At 38.9% G+C, this 19,755-nt stretch overlaps 1 protein-coding gene across 1 annotated transcript in view; it reads right to left on the reverse strand.

Annotated features, from left to right (window-relative positions):
- LOC124798681 (ejaculatory bulb-specific protein 3-like) overlaps positions 1–19,755 on the reverse strand; it is a 51,235-nt gene that overhangs the window by 2,625 nt on the left and 28,855 nt on the right. The window contains exon 2 of the mRNA XM_047262182.1: positions 10,751–10,942. Coding sequence (XP_047118138.1) covers positions 10,751–10,942 — 192 coding nt within the window. The remainder of the gene's footprint in view (positions 1–10,750; positions 10,943–19,755) is intronic.

Raw genomic sequence — 19,755 nt, forward strand, 5'->3', positions numbered from 1 at the left:
GTGCTCAAGGAAGGGGTTCCTCTGCATCCAATAATTAGCAATATTGATGCAGCCACCTACCTCACTGCTCAACACTATAACAAGATGCTTTTGCCATATGTGGGGATGTGTGCCCATCACCTTGGCAACTCAGAGGATGTCCTACAATGCCTTAGGCAGCTACAGATCACAGACTCTGACATTATAGTCAGTTTAGACGTGGTTTCCCTCTTCAGCTGATGGGAGAGAAGGTCAGTGGTGCTCTCCTGGACTTATTCAGTCACATATTGACCTTGACGTACTTCTTTTATGGGGGTTAATTCTATGAGCAAACAGAAGGGGTGGCAATGAGCAGCCCTCTCTCACTGGTGATGGCCAATCTCAGTATGGAAAGATTTGAAGAGGAGGCACTTACATCAGCCCCAGATCAACTGAAATGCTTTTTTAGGTATGTGGATGACACCTTTGTCATATGGCCCCATGGGAAGGAAAAGCTCAATGCTTTCTTGGATCAACCTAACCGTGGAACTGGAAATGGACTACTCCCTTTCCTAGCTGTACTAGTTAAAAGGAAGGCAGATGGCACCTTCAGTCACAATGTGTACTGCAAACCCACTCCCACTCACTTGTATGTGCAAGCCAGCAGTTACCACCACCTGCCACGAAAAAGTGGTGTACTCAGAACTCTGGTTCACCATGCACGAACTCTGTCAGATCCTGATAATTTGGCAATGGAGACAGAACATCTACAATCGGTGTTCTACAAAAATGGATACTCTTCTCGAGATGTTCAAAAGACACTGTGTCCTGTTTCCCCACCAGAGATTCCTGAAGAGATACAAGAAGAAATGCAGAAGGTTGCATATTTGCCATATGTTGGGCCGATTTCTGCCAAAATCAAGTCCTCCTACATAATGCAGTGGTAGAATTACTGCCGACAATGCAAGGGGGCCTGGGTTCAATTCCTGGCAGCGGATTGGGTGTTGTGTGTCCTTCATCATCATTTTCAACATCATTGACATGCAAGTCACCAAATTGGCGGTAACTAAAAAGACTTCCAGTACGGTGGCTGAACCGCATAGGGGATATCTCGGCCAATAAATGCCATATGATCATTTCATTTCATTTTTCCTCAAACATAAAATTAAAAGCATATTCCATCCACCCACCAAGATTAAGGGTCTGACAGGGTGTGTGAAAGATGATCTGCATCTAAGAAGCCAGGCATTTACCACGTACCATGTGAATGTGGTATTGCATACATTGGGCAGACAACCATGACCACTGACATTGGGTGCAAAGAGCAGCAAAGGCACACAAGACTGAGACAGGCAACTATTCTATGAAGTATAATGATGCCCAGATTTTAACACAAACATTGAGATACTGGGACAGCATCATTAAAGAATCTATTCAGATAAAAGTCGCAAAGAATCTCATTAACTGGACACTGATTTCCAGCTGAGCTCGGCTTGGAACCCGGCACTCAATCTTCTGAAAAAGCAAAGGTGGAAACATCAAGACCTGAAGGGACAAAGTATCAAGATGGAGTTAGAGATGACAGCCCAGTACAGGTAACAAAGGATGTGCATAAAATGGTACTACAGACAACAGACTCAATACCTAAGGATGTTCTTCTGAGTTGTGAGCAGCAATTTGAACACTGTCGGCCTGAATATAACACTGCAGCCATTCCTGGGAGACAAGGTCTGCAGACGGAGTGTCTAACGTGCCACACCACAGTAATAGAATGCCCTAAATCACAGAAGGACTTAAATGATGACAGTCAGAAGATAGAAAGTCTAGCACAGGTTGTATGTCCTACAGAACTTAATTCAGCAGTATTGACAATGGAGGATAACCACTAAGTACATTCACAGCATTTGGAACAGCCGCAATTGGAAGAAAACACTTTAGCTGCTGCTATTGGTCAGCACACACTACAGATAGCAAGCTGGATGCAGTGTGGACTGCAGAGGGACCACCTAGCACAGCATAGGCATAAATACTGGACTCAGTCCACACTGGAATCAGTATCAGACAGCACCTGAAGAAGACTGTGAGCCACACAATTGAAATATTATCCAGGAAAGATGCGAATAATAGGCAGAAACCCAATTATTCAACATGACAAAGGCTTGCCTGGAAAGTCTGAAGAATTACAGTTTTGGTGTTGTTTTGTTTGTTTATGAAAGTGCCCCTCAGTGACTCTATGGGGCACACCGGTTCCATTTTCCCACAAGACATTGCATTGCTCGTTCATGAATGCCTCACCACAAGCTATTTCATGTGGAATGGTAACTTCTACAAACAGCTGGAAGGTGTCACTATGTTTAGCCCTCTTAGTCCATTGGTGGCCAATCTCTTCATGGAACATTTCGAAGCACAGGCGCTGGACTTAGCACCTTGTAAACCTAATATGTGGTAAATATACATCGATGACACCTTTGTTGTTTGGAGCCATGGGGAGGAACAGCTCAGTGACTTCCTAAGACACTTGAACAGCCTCCATGCCAACATAAAATTTACCAAGGAAGTAGAAAAGGACAAAAAACTACCATTTCTAGATATGCTGGTTACAAGGGATAATGAAAACCCGAGACACAGCATGTATAGAAAACCAACACACAAGGACCGATACCTGCACAAGCTATCAGATCACCACCTGATCCAGAAAAGAGGCATGATTAATGCATTCATAATGCGAGCAAGTTGAATATGTAAGCTGCAGCACCTCAGATATGAAATGCATCTGGAGAGTGTTCTGAGAAGCAACAGGTACTCAAGTTACGTTAGAGTTGTAACTGAGTCAAACACTCAGTGAAGTGATACATCAGAAAAAGATATGCCATACACTCCCAGAGTGACAGACAGAATCAGCCATATATTGTGCAAACATAGTATAAAGGCTGTTTATAAACTGACAAAGAAGGTCTCGTATTGGCAAAGGATAAAAGGGACCCACTTGCAATGCCGGTAATATATCGCATACCATGCACATGTGGAAAAGCCTACTTTGGAATGACAGGGCAATTAATCAGCACCAGGATCACGGAACGTAAGTGACATTGCAAGTTGGGGCAGGTGGAGAAATCGGCTGTGGCAGAGCATGTGTTGTGTGAGACCAACTACATAGTAAAATTTGCCGATGTGTAAGTTCTGGTTATAGAGAAGAGCTGTCACACTCGCTTGTTGAGAGGCTATAGAAACACACAAACATAAGAATAGCTCCAACGACAAAGAAGAAAGACTCAAGATAAATGAAACCTGGCTACCTGTGCTGCAGCGAGCAGCCGTAGAGAAGAGCTATCACACCCGCTTGTTGAGAAGCTATAGAAATACACAAACACGAGAATAGTTTTAACGAGAAAGAAGAAAGCCTCAAGGTAAATGGATTCTGGCTTCTCATGCTGCATCAAATGTCCATTGTTGGTAGCACCACGAAAAAGCCCTTGAACATTGGCGTGCCATGTACATATAGTCTGCGGGTGTGAACTCGGCTCAAGTCTACCACCATCAATAGAGGGTGAAACTTTGATGATCCAGCCACGCATGCTGGCAAAATGTCAGAAAAATCATCAGACAAATGTTGGCTGAAGAACCTGAGACAGAAGCCAACAGGCAGTTTGTCTCAAAAAGGAAACTCTTATCAGTCAGTCTCAAATAGCTTTACTGTTGATGCTACAGTTCATTACATACAAGACATGCTGCAAAACATTAAAGATAATAGTAGTGACAGCAAAGCAAATGCATTAAAAACAGAGATAATCCCATCAGATAACATAATAAAGACAATATGGAATTTAGGGAAGGAAGAGAATAAACATTTTAATGAGCATTAACTGTTATAGAAAATATGTGGTTGCAGGGTTCAGTACATGCTGCCATGGATATAACAGATCAACCATTACAAGTAACTTCAGTGATATGAATATGCCCTTCACTATGCCAGTAGAAGTAATGTCAGCCATAAAATCTGTAAAAACATAACATTCTAGGGGTTATGATAATATATCAACAAAGTTAATTAAAGAGTGTGCTTCTGAGTTTAGTAACATTTTAAGTGATTTGTGTAACAGGTCAATTATCAGAACATTTCCTGAACAGTTGAAAAATGCTGAAGTTAAGCCTTTGTTTAAGAAAGGAGATAAAGAAATACCAAAAAATTTCCATTGAGTTAAACTTTTTCCAGCATTCTCAAAAAATTTAGAAAAGATAATATACCATATGTTTATTAAAGATCTGACAACAAATAATATATTGTCTGAATCACCATTTGGATTTATAAAGGGTTCTGATATTGAGATGGCTATCTACACATTTAACAAGAATGTACTCAATTCACTGGACAATAAATTACAAACTACTGGTATGTTTTGTGATCTGTCAGAGGCATTTGACTATGTAAATCACAGTATTCTGTTGAGTAAATTTGAATATTACTGTGCTCAGAATTGTTAAAAATCCTATATCTCTGACAGAAGACAAAGGATGTCAGTAGGAAAGACAAGTGTACTGAGCCATCAGACCTAGTTACACATGGTGTCCCACAAGATTCAATCTTAAAGATCTTAGTTTTACTTGTGTATGTCACTGACCTATCCTCAGGAACATTGGCAGAAGTCAAGTTCATTTTCTTTGCAATGATGCAAACACTGCAATAAATAATAAATCAAGTGTGGTCTTAGAAATATCATTTAATGAAATTTTTATTGACATTAATAAATAATTCCTTGCCAATTCTTTATCACTAAACAATGAAAAAGCACACTCATTGCAGTTCAGAACTTTCAAGAGGTCTCTGGCCAGGGCGGGCTGATTTTTTCCAACCATTTACAAACTCTAGGGGTTGATCAATGGCGGGATACAAAACAAAAAAGGTCAAATGAACTTACGTCCAGAAATGCATGGTTTCCATGCTAGAGACCATTTATTCAGTCATACTTTGTTACAGAGACTGTGGTCTAATATGTGCTGTACCATGCAGCCACAGTTATAGTATGCATGGTTTCCTCCTAGAGGGTGGTACTGTTCCTCATATGTCATGCTTTCATGCCCTATCCTGCCATAGTAATTCACTTCTCTTGCTGACTCACATTATAGTGGATGTGATACAGCATTGTACACAATGGTTCCGTATTTGAATCAAGAGTTTGCTGACGTGGTGTTTACTTATGGAAAGGCAAATGGCAATGAGTGGCAGGCAGGGGGACCCTATGGACACTAGACTTGGAGGAATATGTGATTAACACTGTGGAAGGTGACCACCATGTCAGTACCAGGTAGTTGGCTGGCCAGTACATGTAAGCCAGACGACTATGTAGTACATCCTTCATGACAACTGCTACTACTCTAATCACTTACAGTGTGTGCAAGGCTTACTAGCAACAGACATGCCACATAGGAAGCAGTTTTGTTACTAGTTTCCTCACCAGGCAAGCATGATTCTGGGATTTGTGTCCTCCATCCTATTCACAGATGAGGCCACCTATATGTGGTGTGGTACCTTCAGCTTCCATAACAGTCATCTGTGGGATGTTATGCAGAACATTCATGGTATGGTGACAGTGAATCATCAGCATCAGTGGAGCCAGAATGTGTGGGCCGGGATAATTGGCGGCCGTATTTTGAGACCACTCTTCCTTCCATGTTGTCTAAGAGACCGGAACTATTGGCATTTCTTGTGGATGACCTAGCCTTCCCCGCTGGAGGAAGGCCATTGATGATTCAGAGGGTTATGTGGCTGCTACATGATGGTGCTCCAGACCACTTTGCCATTAATGTCTGGATGCATCTCAGTCATCTCTTCCCTGATTTATGGATCAGACGAGCGGCTCCAGTTGCATGGCCTGCTCATTCACTGGATCTCAACCCATGCAATTACTGGTTATGGGACCATCTCAGAAGTATCATGTATGCAGAGACCATTACAGATGCAGAGACACTGGGGCAGCATATTCATGCTGCCTTTGACACTGTTCAGATGCAGCATGACCGATGTGAAGTTGTGGGGCAGAACATGCTGCAGCACATACACGTACACATTTAGGAACATTGAAACGATTTTCAGTACATTCAATATATACTATAACTGTGGCTGCATGGTGCATCACATATTAGACCGCAGTCTCTGTAATAATGTATGGTTGAATAAAGGGTGTAAAGGGTCTCTAGTATGGAAACAAAGCATTTCTGGACATAAGTTCATTAGATCTTTTATGTTCCATATCCTCGCATCGATCAATACCTAGAGTTGTGGTAAAAAATCATCCTTTTATGCCTAAAAAACAAACAGATAGAATAAGTTGAGAGTGTAAAATTTTTGCTATTACAACTTGGTAATAAATCAACAGGGAGGTGCATACCACAGAACTGCTGAAGCATCTGAACAGATCTCCACTGAGTATACAAATGTTGTCAGATAAAGGTGATATAAAAATAAAAAATCCAGCTTATTTTGCATACTTTCATTCCATAATGTCACACAGGACTCTTTTTAGGTAACTTATTAAAGCCAAGCTAAAGTTATTATCTGAAAAAAGGTGTAATACAAATTATTTGTGGTGTGAACTGATGGACATACTGCAGAGACATCTTTAAGGAAATGGAGACATGAAGTACTGCTTCCCAATATATTTATTCCTTAACGAAATTTGTAATTTAAAATATCTCTCTTTTCCAAACCAACATCCGAATTCAAGGAATCAGTACCAGAAATAAGAGTAATTTTTACAAAGATTTAGAGTGACTCACTTTGGTCCAGAAATGTGTCCCATAATCAGGAACACACTTTTTCAATAATTTGCTTGCAACCATGAAAAGTTTAAATACCGTATTTACTCGAATCTAAGCCGCACTTTTTTTCTGCTTTTTGTAATCCAAAAACCCGCCTGCGGCTTAGAATCGAGTGCAAAGTAAGCGGAAGTTCTGAAAAATGTTGGTAGGTGCCACCACAACTAACTTCTGCCGTCGAATTATGTAGCGCTACACAGGCATGCTTTGCAGGCACAAAGATAAATACTGGCGACAAAACCTCTGCCTCAGTAAATTAAAAAAAGGTGGAAGACGAGCTTTTTTTTCACCGCCCCGAGTTTCGACCACTGCATTTTCATACATTATCCAATGAAGTAAATACAAATTCCTTATTGTTCATCTTCGAATGTAGCAGCATTTCAACATACTACGAAAATCCAACTGGCAAGATAGTTTGGGATGTTTGTCAATATGGCCAAATCTACATTCTGAATTTTTTCCTACCTGTGACAAGAGATTGTTGCTAATAAGAACTTTTATGAATTGTGAATCGCATGCAGTATTCTTTTCACCATAAGAATAATACCGTACAAATATAAACATTTTGCCATGTATTCTTTCGTGTTTGCTGCTATCTCATTTAAATCCTGTCTGCCTAATAAACTATGAAACTAGAGTAAGACAACAGCAAATGCGGAATAATATACATAGCATGCCATGTTTATATGCGTATTGTTCTTATGCCTAATAGTGATACAGTCAGAAATGAAGCACGACAGTTGACAAGATTTTTAAATCTAAGATTACCAATTTCTGTGCAGAATGTAATGTACTACAGAGGCGTCTGCAAAGATTTTCAACCGGAGAAAAATTTTCGCTATACTCTCGTTCAGAACATCTTCTATCATACGCAGTCTATTATTTGGTTCTTGTTGATCATCATCAAAGAAAGCAGCAGTGTAAGTAACAGCAAATAGCAAGCAGTCTCTTGCCATTGTTTCACTAATGAGACGATTCCTTTTTTTAAATTTTTTTTTTCTTTTTTCTTATTGTAAGCGGCGGTAGCGCGCACAAAAGCAAGCCATGCCGCGAGCGGCGACAGGTCGTAAACACTCACTATCAGAATGCGACGAACAATGCATGACACAGTACAGTAATGCATCTTCGGCTTAGAGTGAAGTAAACATCTATAACAAAGAGAACGGCACTTACCAGATCAAAGAAAAATAAGCAATCAATTCAAACCAGACGAAGCACGTGAAAAAGGAATGGTACCCGAATAAATACGGACGGAGCACCTGACGCATAGCAATGGCTACATGGTAAAGCTTAACTGCTAAGCTTAAGACTCGAACCAAACTACTGTAGCTGTATAGTCATTCATTCGACCTAAATTGTGTCTCATATTACAGTGGACCAACTTTGTTTCGATTTGGATGTGCGGCCTAAAACTTTTCTGTCCCTTGGAATTTCGAGTCTCAAATTTCAGGTGCGGCTTAGATTCGGGAAATTTTTTTTTTCCTTAATTTCGAGTCTCATTTTTCAGTTGTGGCTTAGATTCAAGTGCGGCTTAGATTCGAGTAAATACGGTACTAATAAATGCAAGTTTGAGAGGAGCTTGCAGGAAACTCTTTACTCCACTGGTGAGTTTCTTAGCAGAACCAACTGATGTGTATATGTTAATAACATCAAGTAATACAAGTATTACATGCAATCTGCATTGTGTACAACTTCGGTGCAGTAATGCAATCACTGTATGTAAGTATTGAAAATGATTTCTCTATCTGATGCTGTGTGGCTACAATAGCCTAAGAATTAATTATCATATGCACCTATGTGCATTGAATATTTACTTATTTTGTGACATGTGTTAATACCTTTTAAATGAAAATCTGTATTTTTTTTTTTTTACCTATTCCATATCCATGAGGTCCATTTCACTTGGGATCTGTGGATGGCACATTAGCAGATCTGTTTTTCTTTGTAAATATTTATTGTGTTTCATTGTTTTCTGACACATTCTACATCCTGGAGGTTTTCCTTGCTATGGATCAACTGGAATGAAAGTACATCTAATCTTGAAGCTTTGTAAGTAGGTTTTAGTGAGACAATTGACATCTATCTTTTTAATGTCTTCAAGTTCAGGTTTTTCAAAATTTCTGTGACACTCAGGAGTCATAAAAGTATGTGACCACATGTGCTGCCCTTCTCTGTATACATTCAATATCCCCTGTTAGTTCTTTTTGGTATTAGGTCCACACACTTGAGTAATATTCTAAGACGGGACAGAAACACGATTTGTTTGCAGTCTCCTTTGTAGTCTGACTGCATCTTCCCAGTATCCTGCTGACTAGCTGAAGTCTGCCAACTATCTTACCTCTATCTGAGTCTACATGATCATTCAGTTTCATATCTCTACATGTGCCATTAACCATCCTTTCTTCTGCTAAAGATTTTCCTTACATTTCTTTCTTCATGTTTTCTTTCTAGTAGCTTTTCATTTCATACTCTTAATGTTCACTTGCGTTTTTAACATCCTTGAATGTCACCTATTATATTCCGTTATCACTTTTTTGTAAGTTAGTTTCATAAGACCTTTGAGTATGCTAATCGCAACTGGAGAAATTTAAAGTTTCTGATTTTTCAAGGTACAATGCATAAGTGATTCACTTAACATGTAACTTATACAAAAGGAAGGGTCATGTTGGTTAGCTCACGTAGTTTTCGTCTGACATGTCAGATACTGTTGTACGGAATGGCATAAGGATAAATAAATAAATAAAGAAATGTGTAACAATATTAGAGAAGGAAAGTTGCTACTCACTATAAAGTGGAGATGCTGACACACACACACACACACACACACACACACACACTCGCAAACGCAACTCTCACACATGACTGCAGATTATTTTACTGAGTGGTGGTAATTATTTCTGTTCCTGCACAGAGTTCAGTACTGCTTGTTTTTGCTATGCGTGAATGGCCTTGAGTCTTACACTGTAAAGCATGTATAGTTTTTTTTTTCCCTGATAACACAAGCATCATAATCATGCTCAAGAGATATAAAAAATAGAAAAAAATAATAAATGAAAGATTTGGTAAAATACTGATTCATTCATGATAACTGATCTATTACTTCACTTAAAAGAACAGTTCTTCAATTCTATACAAGACAAGAGATATAAAAATAAAAAGAAAAATAAATGAAAGATTTGGTAAAACACTCATTAATTCATGATAACTGGTCTATCACTAAACTTAAAAGAACAGTTCGTTCAGTTCTATACAAGACTGAATATATCGTCATTAACAACAGTGAATCACAGGGGAAATGAAATATATAAAAATGAATGTTAAACATTCTTGATAGTATGTTTTGATCAGAAGTTGAATTGAAAATTATGTATTATAGATCTTTTTGAACTTTCCAGTTCAGCAACACTTTCTTTGCATATCATTAATAATTTTGTTCATGAAAGGATCACAATGCTGGATTATTTAGCTCACATTCATTCATTAATGTCATAGGGAATAATTTGCTAGAACAATTTTACACACAGACATGAAGTATTAGGCACACATAGCCTCACAACAAGTTTACTTTCTTATGAAATTGTTGTGAAGGACACATCACAATTTGAAAATAACAGTCACATTCATTCATGAATGTAAGACAAGGAACGAAAATGGCCATCACTCTCCACAACCTAAGCTTGATTTTGAGTAGAAATGAGTGAAGTTTGCAGCTGTAATATTTTACCGCATTACTTTGAATTAAAGGCAATAGCAGAACCTGAAAATTATTTTTCAAAACAAACTGGAATCATTTCTGCTCAACAACAATTTTTACTCGATAGGTAATTTTTGGAATGGATGAATGTCTCAAGTAGCCTAATTTTCATTGAGAAACAGTAAAATATTTATAAACCCACTGACGCTTTCCACATCATATCATGCTGTCACGAATATGATGCATGCATGGAGCATGCAAATAACTAAACTAACAATAGCTTACCTTTGAGGAGGCAGCCCTCTTGAGTGCAGGGTCCACGATCCATCAGGCAGTCCATGTAGCTCCTCAGCAGGCGGTCGCTCTTCAGGATGCTGTCAATATCGATGCTGTCATAGCGTGTGGTGTATTTCTTATCATTTGCTGCTATGGAAGAACATCTCTGAGGTGCTGCTGATGTCACAGTCACCATACAGGCTGCAGCAAGGATAAAATGATATGTCAAAACTGAGCCCTCATATACAGTTTGTTTTAGTATCAAACAGTCTGCAGTGATTAAGCTGTAAAACCAACAGTCTGATTCATTTGACCATAATGGTCAAATGTTGACAATAAAATTATACTGAATCATGAACACTAATTCTGCCTTGGAATTTAGAAATAAATTGTAGAGAAAATGCTGGGGAGAAATTTATGTAATGGGGATGTAAATGGAAAATTAGATGATAAGTTAAGGGATAGATAACTTCTGCGATTAAAGTTACTTCCCTAATTCAGAGAACAAGCTGAAGTCAGAAGATGAATTACCATTACCACCTGCTATAGTAAAATCCTCAAGTCTGTTACAGAGAAAATGAAAAACAAGCATTAAGGTAATAAAATAAAACACTTCCAAGAATAAAAAAATGTAATATTATTCAGAATTAAACAGACAGGGACAGTGATCCAAATGAAACTGAGCTTCTAGAAGTCCAATACTGCAACTGGCTATTGTAGTATGTGTCTGCTGGATGAGATAGTTCCTATCATCAAAAACAAGTTGCAACACTGTCATTGACACATTTGTGTGTGCTATTGAATTGTCCTGCAAGAAATAATCTATGTCTATATTTATACTCTGCAAGCTACATTAAAGTAAGTGGCAAAGGGTACTGTGCATACTACTGTAACTTCTCCCATTTGCTTTCTAGTCATGCATGGTTGATGGGAAGAATGATTGTCGGTAAGCCTCTGTGTGGGCTCTAATCCCTCTCCTTTGACATTCAAGATTTCTTTGGAGATAGGAGGAAGCAATATACTCATTGACTCTTCTAGGAATGTACACTCTTGGAGTTTTAGTAGTAAGCCACACCATGAAGCAAAACACCTATCTTGCAGCTATCATCCACAGAAGTTGGCTGAGCATCTCCATGATGTTCACATACTTACTAAATGACCCTGTAACGAAACAGGCTGCTCTTCTATGTTTCTTCTCTGTTTCTCCTACCCATCCCATCTGGTACATATCCCATACTGATGATCAATACATAATTATTGGCCAAATGAAGATTTTGTAAACTATGTCCATTGTGGGTGGACTACACTTCCTGAGGATTCTTCCAATGAATCTCCATCGGACATCTGCAGTACCTGTGATTAGCTTCATGTGACCATTCCAGTTTAAATCACTCTGTATGCATACTCCTGGTTTTTTATGTATGCGAGTGGATCCAATGATTGTTCCACATTGGTATAGTCATACAATAATGGATACAGTATTCCTGCCTATTTATTCACAGTACTAGATGTTTGGCCACACGAAAAGTTATAATATGTGAGCATGAAACATGTTACAAAACTCTATGACAGACGTACATCAAGCGACATAGGCCTATAGTTTCATGCATCTGTTTGATGACCCTTCTTGAAAGTGGAAATGACCTGCACTTTTTCCAATGGTTAGGAACCATTTGCTCCTGCAGTGACCTATAGTAGACTCATGTAAGATGAGATGCAATTCTTTTGCGGCATCATCAGTGTAGAATCACATTTATGTTCAATCAGGTCCAGTGGCCTTTTCTCTGTTAAATGATTTCAGTTGATTTTCCATTCCATGGTCATTTATTTTAACATAGGCCTGTGTCATTTTGATGTTCATGTGAGGATTTAAATGAGGAACCACAATATAATCTTCGTCAGTGAAATAGTTTGGAAAGAAATGTTTAGTTTTTCAGCCTTCTCACTGACATTCTCCATTTCGATACCACTGTTGTCACAGAATGTCTGGACAGTTGGCTTTGATCCATTTACTTATTTAACATAAGATCTAATCCTCTCAAGATCTTCTGTCACAGGATAGACAATTTTACTTTCAAATTTGTGGAATGCATCATTCATGGCTCGACTTACGATAATTTTGATTTCTTTCAGTTTTTGTTTGACGGTGAGGCTCTGGTTATGTTTAAATTTGCTGTAATGCTTACTTTTCTTTCATACCAGCTTTCTAATAAGGCTGTCAAACTGTGGTGGATCTTTCATATCCCTCTGGAACTTTATTTCTTTATTTGTTGCTTATTTAGCCTGATCAGAATAGGGCCTCAAGTCCCTCACTTACATCTGACCAGGATAAACACACAACGAATAAGTAGGAAGGACATAGGGCTTCTGATGCACTTTCTTTACTCTTTAACTTCTAGCCCACTTTGTTTAAATAGTGTGACGCAGGTCATTAATCTTTGAGATGGCATCATAGGAACATGCCCTTGTGTATGATGTCATCATTGTGAGATCACAACCACATCCCTTTCTTTGAAGACATCTTCAGTATAGTAGAAAATTTAAAATTCTAAGAAATTTGAAAAATTTGCTGTATATTTAAAAATATTAAACACACACACACACACACACACACACACACACACACACACACACACACACACACACACACACACCTTGCACGGTTAAAATAATATCCAAGTATAATTACGGACCTCTACAAAAATCAATCAAAATAACTTTATATTGTTTCTAGAAATATTTATGATTTTACACATGTTGCAAGTACATTGAGGCTTTATATTAAATATTTCGACTTCTAAATTATCTGTTATACTTATTAAAATAGATCCAGATCGATTATTGGCACCGTTTAACTAATAACACTCACAACCCACAATAAGCTTTCATGCACTTTGCAAGCACTATAAGGTTCTATATGCAATATTTCCGCATCTAAATTATCTGTACTACTTATAAAAATACATGCAGCGTGCTTACTGGCACTATGTAACTAATAACCTACAACCTATAAAACTAAGCCATAACCTGTAACCCATATGGCCCAACAAGGCAAGAGTATCTACTGCTTGTCTTCATGTTTGCCAAACTCTGCCTTACCAGCAAGGTCACCGGATCTCTCCACAGCTGAGAACATTTGGAGCATTGTGGGCAGGGCCCTCAAACCATCACCAGATTTTGACAATCTAACATGCCAGTTGGAGAGGATTTGGCATGATATTCCACAGGATGACACCCTGCAACTCTATTAATCAATGCCAAGCTGAATAAATGCTTGCAAAAGGGCTAGAGGTGGACCAGCATGTTATTGACATGCTCAATTCATAAAACTCTTTTTCTTGAGTATAAGATCAGCGTCCATCTCCTTTGGATAATTCCGTCATAGTGCAACATGTTTTGTTGTTTAGAGAATAAAAGGAAGACAGAGCAAGCTAAATGGACTGCAGAAGACAATGATGAGAGACGATCTTGGATCACTGTCACATCTTTGAACAATCCAATGATCGTCATTGAACACTGATCATCATCATTGACTACTGACAATCACTGATTGGTCCGATTATCATTATTGATCACTGATCATTAAATCTGTTATGGATTACAGGTTATGTGTTCCCTGAAATGATGAGTAATGATCTTTTGTGGGTAAAGATTGCTTGCATTTTAGATGAGCTAAGTTTCAAACCTAAATTCAGCACCCACTCTGATAAAGGAAGTAAATCAGTGTAGACATACTGTAGTGTTCTGCATAGGTTTGTTGAACTTGCACTTAAGTATAACTGAAGGTCATCGAATATAAGTGATACTCGGAACAGGAGAGAATAGTAGAATAATTGGCACGTCATTGTGTAATGAGTAAGTTGTGGGCCCAGTACTGATCATTGTGGGACCCCTGGTACTACACTGCTCCATTGTGAACCTTTTATTCTCATCATTACATGCTGTTGGCAGGTTGTAAAGATAGGAGTGGGGCTATTGTGCAGCATTTGAAGAAAAAAATACTTTTAAGAGTTTCACAAGTAGAATGTCGGCAGAGTCAAAAGCATTCCTGAAATCCAAAAAGCACAAAATAGTTGCCTCTTGTCTGACAGACTATTTCAGTTACTCACTCACTTTTGTAAGAGCAGTTGTTGTGCTGCCACACTGGTGTTCAGCTAAAAGGTTATTTGATGTTAAGTAATTAATAAGCTATTTGTGAGCTATGTATTCTAAAACCTCATATAATGCTGGTGGACTGCAAGTGGCGTTGTAATCTGAGGCTTGTTTGGTAGATTCCTTCTTGGGTAATGGCTTTACGAGTACTGGCATCCAGGCTGTTGGGAAGATACAAGAGGCCAGAGAATGGATAAAAATGCCCATCAAATTGGAGAGTATTGGATCAGTGAGGAAACTAATCATTTGCACAGTTATGTCTTCGGTCCTGCAGCTGCCAAATGAATTTGTGCAGCTGCGCTCCTGTGCCTTATTTATAATAAGCAGAAATACAGGTCGCAGGGGAAACTGCTATTTCTGGAAGGTGAGGTAAAGGTCTCTGGGAATAACTGGAATTTGTGGGATGAACAGTTTCACACCCTCCCTACCCTATTAAGATGACAGCATCAGTCACGTTGGTGATTAGAGAACCAATGGATTTGTCTAGTTTTGGGAGTAATGGAAGCCATGATTGATTATTGCCTGTCAGCTGTGCACAGTGTAACTTTGATGGCCACTCAGCTCCATGTACAGAACCAGTTCCAATAAAATGTTGTACATTTAATCATTGGGGGCATATGGCTAGGCAATGCCAGGAGCCGAGATAGCTCATGATTAGACGTAATAATCAAGGTAATGTATTTTGTTTTCCTGTCTTGTTTGTGTTAGTTCTCAAAATGAGTATTGTCAAGAACAAAGCTTTGACAGAACCAGAAATGTAATGTTCATCAGAGATGGAAGCAGTATGCATATTGTTAGAAAAGGTAGCACATTTAACAGTGGATAATAATGGAGAGTTGGTACACTCATGATTGTCACAATGTGGTGTAGATTTGTCAGTCAGAAGTTTAACTGCTCCTTTTTCTGGTAGGGCAACCAAGAATGTGCAGGCCTATGTGGGAGACCTTGGAAAACTGGCTGAGATGGAAGGCTTGTCTGATAAGGAGACGAAGAGGGGAAGCTAAAACTTGTATATGGTATGCAGAAGCTTTTAAGGGAGTCACAACATTTGAAGAATTTAAAAAAGGGTTAATTCAGAGATATACAAAACAAACTAGTGCCAGACTCTATAGAGCACAATTAGGGGTAATAACTAAGAGAAATATGGAAACTGTGGAACAATTTGCAGATAGGTTAAGAGAAATTAATGGATGTACCTATGAATTAGGACAGGCTGCTGCAGTTGATGAAATTATTTTGCAAGAAGCTGAGCAGATGGTGCTTGATGCTTTTTTTTAAGACGGTTGCACATGGACATGTCAAGATGTGCATGGGCAGGGGGTGTCCAACAGATTTGCGTACAGTAATGCGGTTGGCTACAGAGTGTGAGGAGACTGATTTGTGACTGGGATGCAGTGTAAATAAGGTAGGAGACGAGGTACTGGCAGAAGTAAGGCTTTGAGGATGGGGTGTGAGTCGTGCTTGGGTAGCTCAGTTGATAGAGCACTCACCCGCGAAAGGCAAAGGGTTCAAGTCTTGGTCCGGCACACAGTTTTAATCTGCCAGGAAGTTTTAAATAGACAGTGTTTACAGGTAGTATAAAATGTTTCAGATGTAGACGAATGGGGCATTTGAGGAGGCTGTAGGATTTGAATAAAGTAAGAGGAATTAATAGTTTTAGAAGTAGAGAACTGGGGAATAATAAGGTATTAAACGTCAGTGGGAACCCCAGATCCACCTACTGTCATTCTCAGTAAGATTGGATGCTACAAAGTCATGTGCAGAGATGGATTGTATGATGAGAGGAATAGTAGGAAAAAACAGTTGCAGGATATTATTGGACACAGGGGTACATGTGTCGGTCGCTAGTAGTGATATGGTGAAATGTAAGCAACAGGATCCACCACGGTACAGGTTGTGTGGGGTGGGTGCTAAAGATGTCACACCAATAGGATCAGTGGACATAGACTTTTGCCTGGATATGGTTCAATGTGAACAATGTATAGAGATTGTGTGACTTGTGATTGAGGGCTATGACACGATTCTAGAATTGTTGTTGTTGTTGTGGTCTTCAGTCCTGAGACTGGTTTGATGCAGCTCTCCATGCTACTCTATCCTGTGCAAGCTTTTTCATCTCCCAGTACCTACTGCAACCTACATCCTTCTGAATCTGCTTAGTGTATTCATCTCTTGGCCTCCCTCTACGATTTTTACCCTCCACGCTGCCCTCCAATACTAAATTGGTGATCCCTTGATGCCTCAGAACATGTCCTACCAACCGATCCCTTGTTGTGCCACAAACTTCTCTTCTCCCCAATCCTATTCAATACTTCCTCATTAGTTATGTGATCTACCCATCTAATCTTCAGCATTCTTCTGTAGCACCACATTTCGAAAGCTTCTATTCTCTTCTTGTCCAAACTATTTATCGTCCATGTTTCACTTCCATACATGGCTACACTCCATACAAATACTTTCAGAAATGACTTCCTGACACTTAAATCTATACTCGATGTTAACAAATTTCTCTTCTTCAGATATGCTTTCCTTGCCATTGCCAGTCTACATTTTATATCCTCTCTACTTCGACCATCATCAGTTATTTTGCTCCCCAAATACCAAAACTCCTTTACTACTTTAAGTGTCTCACTTCCTAATCTAATTCCTTCAGCATCACCCGACTTAATTCGACTACATTCCATTATCCTTGTTTTGCTTTTGTTGATGTTCATCTTATATACTCCTCTCAAGACACTGTCCATTCCATTCAACTGCTCTTCCAAGTCCTTTGCTGTCTCTGACAGAATTACAATGTCATCGGCGAACCTCAAAGTTTTCGTTTCTTCTCCATGAATTTTAATACCTACTCTGAATTTTTCTTTTGTTTCCTTTACTGCTTGCTCAATATACAGATTGAACAACATCGGGGAGAGGCCACAACCCTGTCTTACTCCCTTTCCAACCACTGCTTCCCTTTCATGTCCCTCGACTCTTATAACTGCCATCTGGTTTCTGTACAAATTGTAAATAGCCTTTCGCTCCCTGTATTTTACCCCTGCCACCTTTAGAATTTGAAAGAGAGTATTCCAGTCAACATTGTCAAAAGCTTTCTCTAAGTCTACAAATGCTAAAAACATAGGTTTGCCTTTCCTTAATCATTCTTCTAAGATAAGTCGTAAGGTGAGTATTGCCTCACGTGTTCCAGTGTTTCTACGGAATCCAAATTAGATTTCTTATATCAGCATTGTGCCATAATCAATCTTTGGCAACATCAGATAGGTACTTGATGGAAAAATTTTTTAGTTAGGTGAAGCCATTGCCAGTGCAACAATGTTGCAAGGGGAATCTGTCAAGTGGAAATAATCACACTAAGTCTCAATTCACATGATTGTGTCCCCTTGGGTACTGGGAAATCACTCTTAGCCAGTGTTGAGTCTAGCTTGCCACTAGGATTTTTGTGTGCGGTGGAACCATTAGAAGAGAATGGAGTATTGGATTAGATGGATTGCTTAGTTAAAAGAGGTACTGCATGCATACAAGAAATAAATGGTGAAAGAAGGCACCTATGTCTATAGATAAGTTTAGTGCAGAGGACATAGGATAAATAAAGGGGTTGGTAATCGCTAATGGATATCATGGAGGAAGAAGAACATAACACGAGGGTCATCAGCTATGGACAATTGCCAGATACCATTAAAAATGCATTATGAGGAAAAATGAAGCACCTAGAGGAAAGTAATAGGAAGTAGATGGGAAATTACTTTTGGAATTTAAGAACTTATTTTTTTCCAAAAGCGCCACTACCAGCTAGGGATATTAAACAGCACCACATACCAACAGAAAATGAATCACAGTCTACCGCAAACCATACATAATACTTAGGTACTTACAGCCAATTTTGGAGGAATTTGTCAATCAACAACTGAAAGATGGAATTATTGAAGGAAGTAATAGTGCATGGGGAGCAGGAACAGTCATTGTGCCAAAAAAATCAACAGATGGAACATGAAAATTTAGGTTTTGTGATAATTTAAATAAATCTAAATGTGATGATATAACAGACTCCTACCCTTTGCCAAACATCACAGAAACCTTAGATACTTTACAGCAATGCATTCTAACAATGGATTTGAAGAGTGGTTGTCACCAGATAGAGATTGCACTGCACGATCAGTATAAAACACCATTTTTAGTGCCCTGGGAACACTACCAATTCGGAAGAATACCATTCGGATTAAGAGGTACACCTGCAATGTTTCACAGATTGTTGGATGGAGTACTACCACGGGAAACTCCACATTGCATCCCCCTCAGATTTAGTGGTACAATGGCCCATGAATAGCATGTCAAAAACTGAACACAAATCAAGCATGAAAACAAGAAGAAAGTGTACTGAATTGTGTAGAAAGAAGCAAAATCGAAACAGTGAGCAGTCCAAGCTCAAGATGTATAAAATTAAGCAAACTGCAAGAATCATGGCATTGTGGTTATGCAGTCACGGTGTTGGACTGCAAAGCAGAAGATATGTCTTCAGATCTCTCTCTGGACCCACTTTTTTTCTCACAAAATTATGAACTTCCTGTCCAGTCACTGACATGACTGTACTTCTTCTATAGCCTTGGCAATTGTGATACCATACATTGGTTAAGCAATATGAGAGTTATGTGGCAATAATGTACTACCATCACAAGTAAATGTGATTAATAGTGAGAGTGGGCGAGATGCTGCATAGACCTCTCACAGAAATGGAAAACAACAAATAAACAGGTGTGAACTATGTTACAAAAGGAATTCAAGGGTCAAAACTTCTAAAATGGAAAGCAAGATTCAAAACAAGTGGTACTCGTGTAGAAAATAGGAGATACATACATCTGAATCGCCCT

This window comes from Schistocerca piceifrons, chromosome 5 (assembly GCF_021461385.2).
Source record: "Schistocerca piceifrons isolate TAMUIC-IGC-003096 chromosome 5, iqSchPice1.1, whole genome shotgun sequence".
Taxonomy (NCBI): Eukaryota; Metazoa; Arthropoda; class Insecta; order Orthoptera; family Acrididae; genus Schistocerca; species Schistocerca piceifrons.